The 7,185-nt window shown below is 65.5% G+C and overlaps 1 protein-coding gene across 1 annotated transcript in view; it reads left to right on the top strand.

Moving 5' to 3' along the window:
- The window catches only part of DNAJC11 (DnaJ (Hsp40) homolog, subfamily C, member 11), a 28,975-nt gene that overhangs the window by 18,029 nt on the left and 3,761 nt on the right, over positions 1 to 7,185 (top strand). Inside the window, exons 5-10 of the mRNA XM_004678486.2 lie at positions 1,828 to 1,956; positions 2,474 to 2,596; positions 3,321 to 3,394; positions 5,309 to 5,498; positions 5,713 to 5,798; positions 5,946 to 6,062. Coding sequence (XP_004678543.1) covers positions 1,828 to 1,956; positions 2,474 to 2,596; positions 3,321 to 3,394; positions 5,309 to 5,498; positions 5,713 to 5,798; positions 5,946 to 6,062 — 719 coding nt within the window. The remainder of the gene's footprint in view (positions 1 to 1,827; positions 1,957 to 2,473; positions 2,597 to 3,320; positions 3,395 to 5,308; positions 5,499 to 5,712; positions 5,799 to 5,945; positions 6,063 to 7,185) is intronic.

The raw sequence follows: 7,185 nt of genomic DNA, 5'->3' as shown, positions 1-7,185 counted from the left end.
CAGCAGACCCCTCCTGTCTCCCTGCTGCTCCTTCAGCAGGGTGTCTCAGTGGATCTGCCTGCTCTGCTGTGCCCCCCACTCTGTCTGGGGAGTCCTCTCACCCCCGCAACTCTGGCCTGATCCCAATTTCTTTAAAAAAAAAAAAAGTAAAGTTCTTTGACTGGAGGTCATACACTCTGTAGTGTTTTATGTCAGGGCGGGTGGCAGGACCTGTTTAGAAAAGGCAGCTTGAGGGGCCCAGCGGCCCCGCCAGTGTCTGCTAACAGTACTTGGTTCTTCCATGACATATACACGATGTTTAATCATTGCTACCCAAAAAGTTTATCGAGAAAGGAGACTTTTCCCTCAAAAAAAAAGAGCAAAAACAGGCTGTAGAGGTTTCTCTGAGGAATTGCCAGCTGTGCCTTCTGCCTGTTCCATAGGACCTGTGAGCTAAGAATCATTTTCCTGTTTTTAAATGGCAAAAAACCCCTCAAGAAGATTTTAAGGCATGAAAATTGTGTGAAGTTCAGGCTTCCGAGTCAGTGCAGAAGGTCTCACTGAAAGAGCCGGGCCTGGCCCTCGCTGGCTCTCAGGCTGCCCCTCCTGCCTCAGCAGAGACGGGTGGCCCCCGCCTACACACGGTCACCTCACTGGCGGACATGCGCTGGGCAGGGAGAACGCCGACCAGAGCGGCCGGCTGCTCTCTGATGCCGCCCCCTGTGACAGACAGACACGCCGTCACAGACGCCTGGCTGGCCAGGGCCCGGCCTCCCCTCACAGGCCTCAGCCCCTGCACCAGTGGGAGCGGCCCCTGCAGCGCCCACCAGCTGAGACTGGGCGTGAGCTGTGGCCTCCAGGCGTGAGGCACGGACAGGGGTGCAGCCCACCTCATCTGGGAAGAGGCGGGAGAGGGTCGTCCTGGGTATTTCTTAAGCCACCATGCGTCCCACCACCAGGAGGCTGGAGGCCAGAGGTCCCCACGCCCTCTCGTCAGCCGCTGGTGGTGATCATATTGGCAACTTCACGAGGAAAACCTGGGGTAGTCACTGAACCCACCAAAACAGGGCTAACTGCTGTCGTGGGTACCCGACCCCTCTGGGTGCCTCTGCTGCTCCCCCGTCTCCCCAGCTCCAGCCGCCTCTCCCCACGCTGAGCACCTGCAGGCCCAGCCCCCAGGTCTTTGTTCGGGGTCCACTTCCAGGACCCCGGGAAAGCTCGCTCCCAGGGTAAAGCTGTCTCACTGGGGGCTCCCAGATGCGCCCACCAGTCCACTCCCTGAGCTGCGCGCTGCCCGGGCGGAGCTCACGTCATCACACAGCTGTCAGGGCTCGGCGAAGTCTTCTCTGCGTTTTAGTGGGCTGCAGGGAATGCAGTGTCTGCGGCCGCGTCTCCAGATGTGGGATTAAGAGCCACCCCATCTGCAGAGTGGCACTGCAGTAAGAGTGACTTTTCCGAGTAAGGGGTTTCGTCTGCCCCGCAGGTGTGGCTTGGGTCTTGGGGCGCGCAGGGTCTGCTTCTCGTGACTGACTCCGGGATGTGGCTTTTTGGATCTGCCTGTGCTCACTCCTGGCGCCACCGGCGCTTCTTCCCGCCGCGGTGCTGTCCTGCCTGAGTCCTGGCGCCGGCCGCCTTCCAGTTTCCAGGCCTCGCGTGCCTGCGGGCCGGGCCGGGCCGGGCCTGAGCTCGGGAGCCGTGAGGTGGATCCGTTTGGCCTCTGGAGTTTGCCGTCTCTTTGGCACTTGTCTTCGGGGCGCCGCCGGTGTGCACGGGCCTCTGCGGCCCTGCCCTTGATGGGGTGCTGCCTCCACCCCGGCCCGCACGCTCACGGCCGTCGCTCTGCCCCAGGGCACCATCAGCGTGGGCATCGATGCCACTGACCTCTTTGACCGCTACGAGGAGGAGTACGAAGACGCGTCCGGAAGCGGCCTTCCGCAGGTCGAGATCAACAAGATGCACATCTCCCAGTCCATTGAGGTGAGGGCGCTGCCGGGGTGCGGGCGCTCGGGCTCGCCTCATCTTTATTTATGAAGCGCCGCAGTCAACCTTGATCATGACGGCTGGCCAACATGCCCAGCCTCAGGCCCACACCCAGGTCGGGTGTTTGCGGAAGAAGGCAGGCCACAGGGCTAACGCCGCGGCCCCTGGGTGGGCGGCGGGGCCTGGCCCTGCAGAGGTGACTGTCCAGAGAGGCGCTGCTGCTGTTCTCAGACACGTCAGCGGACACCTGACAGCCTGCCTGGGGGGAACTCGCCCTCCGTGTGCCTGTGGCATCTGTAGGGCTGTGGGGGGCCATCGGGTCCCTCCCTGAGGCCTGTGGCAAGAAAGGGCAGGGAGGCCCAGGCGACCCTGTGCAGGCGGCGCCATGGTACCCTGGTGCCAGTGTGCTTGTGATGGCAGTGTTGGGGCTGGGCCGGGGCCTCGGGCTGCCAGCACGCGCCACGCTGCTCTCCTGTGCCCCGACACCCTGGTCAGCAGCACGTGTCATTTCCAGGCGCCTCTGACAGCTACAGACACAGCCATCCTCTCTGGAAGCCTGTCGACCCAGAACGGGAACGGAGGAGGCTCCATCAACTTCGCACTCAGGAGGGTCACTTCTGCGAAGGGGTGGGGAGAGGTGAGTGCTGCCTGGCCACCCGGCCTCCACTCCGGACACTGGCAGTCTGGAGGCTGACCCTCCCTAGGATCCGCCCCTAGGGACCGCCAGGCGCCCAGCTCAGTTAGGGCGGGGCGAGGGTCCTGCAGATGCCAGCTTCCGGAAGCTGGACATCCCGAAACTCAGCTGTTTGTCCCCTTTAAGCAAGAACCTGTAGGCTTTTTCCTTCTCTGCACAATTGAGAAGGCGATGCCGGAGTGGGGGTGCTGTGGGCCAGCGATTGGAGAGCATTTAGCAGCCCGTTCTGCTGAGCAGATGGAGCTGTGACAAATTAACATTGCAGAGTTGCCTTGAAAGTCACCCAGACGGTAAATGAGGGGTCGGGGCGGCTGACTTCAAGCCTGAGTGCAGAACTGCTGAGGGGTTTCCCGCAGGCCCCGGAGAACCGTCTCCTGTCGCCTGGGAGGCTGGGCGGGAGGGGCGCCACCGCTTCCCCCGGGCACTGAGAGGCCTCTGCGCTGACCCAAGCCGGGGGCAAGCCACGTGGTCGCCCGCGGACCCGGGAGCATTCCTGTGCCCTCGGCAAAGCCCGGCTGGGACCCGAGAATCCTCACTCTGCGCTTGTAGAGGCCAGCCCAGGCTGGTGGCCTGAGTCGGTGACGAGTCGCCCTGAAGAACTTGGCCGAGGCTCGGGCCGTGCACGGTAAAGCACTGGTAATACTTCTTCTTGTTCTTTTTTGAACAGTTAGAATTTGGAGCTGGGGACCTGCAGGGCCCTTTGTTTGGCCTCAAGCTGTTCCGGAATCTCACGCCAAGATGGTAAATAAGAAGAGCTAAGTCCTCTCTGACCGTCTCTGTGGGGGGGAGCGTAAACCCTGTGCTTCTTTCGGTCAAGGTCATCTCGAGGTGCTGGCCTGCCCCAGTTCACTGAGCACTGGCCAGCCCTGCCTCTTGCCTCCCCAGCCAGAGCTGTGCTCTGTGGGCTGCGGGGCCCCCTGGGTGGGGGCCCCCCGAAATGCCGGTGAACTCTGGGTGGTCTTGTCCCAGCAAAAAGCGTGTCCAAGCTCTAGAAGGGACGCGGATCGGCAGAGAGGAGGCCGGTCGAGAGAGGCCGGCCTTCAGATAGGGCCCAGTGCTGCAGCCGAGCCTGCCCCGTCCATGCTGTGGACAGGACGCTGTGGCTGGGAAATGCCAGGCTCGGCCGCGCAGAGGCCGGGGGTCGAAACCTTCCTGTGAGCTTCCTGACGAGCTGTCAGCAGGCCTGGCAGGGGCAGCGCAATGTGCCCCCGCGCGTCCTGGCACCTGTCTGCCTGGCAGCAGAGGTAGACAGACAGCTGGTTGTCAGCGAGCGCTTTTGTCCCCGGCTGACCACTTCTGGGAGCTCTGTGGCTCCCGTCCGCTCCCGCCACGCTGGCATCTGGTCTCGGCACTGCATTCCTGGCGGCTCAGGCTCTGGCGGCAGAGGCACCATCCCAGGCGCTTCCGGGGCTGGGGTGCTCACCACAGGTCACAGGTCAAAGTGCACGTGTGCAGATTGTGACCTGTGCCGCTGCCTCGGCTCCCGGGCCCTCTGGGCCCCCCTGGACCTGCCTGGAGCACACAGCCTGGCACCGGTGCCTGCCCCTCCCCGGCGACGGGAGGGGCCGCGTGGCTGCCATGTCCTGGCCGGGTCCATCTGTTGAGCGGACACCAGCCCCGGGGCTGGCTGGACACCGGCCTCTGCGGGTCTGCTGGCTGAGTTTTGTCAGTGCCCAGAGCGGGTCGGCGCTGAGACGTGGGCCTCTGGCCAGCCCGCCGGCTGGCTGAGCAGTCAGCTCTGAGGCCCATGCAGACTGGTGACCCGAGGGCCAGCCGGCTGCTGAGCAGAGGACGCAGGCACTGTTCCCGGCGGCCCCTGCCTGGCCCAGCTCCGCCGGCCTGCGTCTTCCTGCTCTCCGGTGAACGGGTCTCGCCCCTCACGTCGCGTTGTTGTAAACGGCAGTCTGGAACAGTCTGGGGACTTGGGGTGACATTCAGCTCTTCCTGCTTGCTCCCGGCCCCATGTGGCTCAGAGAAAAATGCACCGGCCAGTGTCAGAGTTGCTGAGAGCAGGCTCCTTTGGGAAGTGCTGGAAATGCGCAGGGCCCGTGTTGTGTGACGCGAAGGCCGGGCTTGGGAAGGAAGGAGAGGACGACCCTGATCCCTGATGTAGTGAGGCCCACTGGGCTGCTGGCCGGGCGCCTGTTGGCTCACCTCCGCCTCCTGGAGAGCCGCGGGCAGTTTTGTCGCTGGGGTGAAATGCCCCTCGTGGCCGGAAGGTGGCGCTGACTCCCTGGGAAACCAGCCCTAGCTGCCGGGTGCCCGTTTCCTGGGTTGGCATCTTGGGCTTCAGTGCCAGACCCGCTGGGCAGGCTCAAGAACATGCTGCTGCCTGGGCCCCGCCCTGAAGCCCACCCAAGGGTCTGGCGGGCCTGTGCGCGCCCCAGAAACTGCAGCCTCGGGGCCACCCCTAGCAGGCCTGTCCGCGTTGGGTCCGCTGGGTGGGCCGCACCGTGGGCCCTGGAGCCCCGGGGGTTCTGACCTACTCTGGGATTGGCTCCCCACTTGGGCATGGGGCTCAGGACACCTCCTGGCCGCAGCCAAGTTAGGATGGGGGTGCCGGGAAAGACCCCCCGAGCCCCTGCATCGGGAACCTGGTCTCCCTGCGGGGAGCTGAACCGCCGTCACCCAGGACCTCTCCGTCTGTGCCCCCAGCTTTGTGACGACACACTGTGCCCTGCAGTTTTCGTCCCGCGGCGTCCGGCCCGGCCTCACCACCGTGCTCGCCCGGAACCTGGACAAGAACACAGTGGGCTACCTGCAGTGGCGCTGGGGCATCCAGTCGGCCATGAACACCAGCATCGTCCGCGACACCAAGACCAGCCACTTCACCGCGGCCCTGCAGGTGGGCCCCGCACTGCCCCAGCCGTCTGCGGGCGCAGCCACCGCCCGCCCCGGCCCTGTGTGTCCTGGGGCACAGCCGCTGGGCGCTCTTTCCCGGCTGAAGTCCTGCTGACAGGCAGATCCCACGTGCGAGGCGCAGCCACCAGGAGCCCTGCGCGGAGGCCCGGCCACCTCCCAGGGCTCGGACTAGTCCGCCCCCTGCCCTGTCTCCTCAGCTTGGGATCCCTCACTCCTTCGCCCTCATCAGCTATCAGCACAAGTTCCAGGACGACGAGCAGACCCGCGTGAAGGGCTCTCTCAAGTACGTGCGGGCCGCCCGCAGGAGCGCCTGTGGCAGGCTGAGTCCCGGGGGGGGCTGAGCCTTGGTGTCCCCGTGTCCCCCTGGAGAGGGGAGGGCCTGCGGCGGGGCGCTGCCACCTGCGGCTCAGTGCCCGCTCCCTGCCCCCAGGGCGGGTTTCTTCGGGACGGTGGTGGAGTACGGAGCGGAGCGCAAGATCTCCAGACACAGCGTCTTGGGCGCGGCCGTCAGCGTCGGAGTCCCACAGGGCGTTTCCCTCAAAGTCAAGTAAGTTGACCAGCCGTGGGGGTGCGGGGGGGGGCAGGCAGGGGCCAGGCACTCCGCGGCCCGGGTCAGCGAGGTCGGGTCTGTGTTTAGGGGGCTCGGCTCACTGCCCACCGGCGGCTGGTGCCCACCGCCCTCCCTCGGGGCCCGCTGGCCCCTCTGCTCCAGCTTCCCAGGCTTGTTCTGCTTTCACCTGGCTGGCAGGTGGCTTCTGAATGGTGGCGTCTCTCAAAGGCCAGGGCCTCTGTCCAGCTCGCTCCCCGGGGCATTCAGGACCCTCTTGCCTTGGTGACCTCATGCTATAGCTCTGCCCCGCCTGACCTTTAGCTCCTGTGTCCAGCTCCCCTCCCGAATCTTCCCTCGGTCTCTAACAGCATCCCAGGCGCTGCGTCCACCCCGCCCCCCTCGCTGCTCCCCCGCAGCCTCTGCCAGTCCTTCAGGAGCCTCATGTCCCCGAGGCCCCCAGCCCCAGGCTGGCAGCCAGCTTGTCGGGGAGCGAACAGGACGTCTCTGCAGCAGGCGGCGTGCCGGCAGCGTCACCAGGGCACCTGGCCGACAGACGCACCCGGTGGGGGACGGGCTGCGCTGTCGAGAAGGGGTGCCCAGGGCTCACGACTGCCGCCCACTTCCTTCCTCGGCCACACCGGGGCCTGTGGCTTCCCTCTAGGAGCCCGCTGAGTCTCTCACCGACGGAGCGCGGCGCCTGGCGCCCACGGGGTCCCTGCTGGGGACGGCCGGGTGGGCCTGCCGCTCTCCCTGTGGTGTCTCTGTCCTCTAGCCGTCGCCTCTGCGGCCTGAGCGCTCATCACGCTTAACTTGCCGCTTCCGTTTTCTGCCCACGCCTCGCCGGCCTCCTCGCGGCCGTTCCGAGGGTGCGCTGCAGACAGGCGCCCGGCGCCACCTGCCAGTGTGCTGCTTGTTCGCGTGGAACAAGGCCCCCCCCTCCAGGGCTGGGAGTCATCCCAGCGGCGCCCCTCAGCCTGTGGTGAGCGTTTGTCCCGTGTGGTAAAGACGCGTGCTGCGTTCGGCCCGCTCTCCGGCGCGCCTGCCTGTCCTGGCTCCTTTCTGAAACTCGGAGTGTCCTGTGGGACCAGGCCTCCGCCCCACGCTCTGGCTCGCACTTGCC

This window comes from Condylura cristata, unplaced genomic scaffold (genome assembly GCF_000260355.1).
Source record: "Condylura cristata isolate star-nosed mole 26May11 unplaced genomic scaffold, ConCri1.0 scaffold00008, whole genome shotgun sequence".
In the NCBI taxonomy this organism is placed as follows: domain Eukaryota; kingdom Metazoa; phylum Chordata; class Mammalia; order Eulipotyphla; family Talpidae; genus Condylura; species Condylura cristata.
The sequence above is the reverse complement of the archived record's forward strand: the minus strand, read 5'-3'. Positions and strand labels throughout refer to the sequence as shown.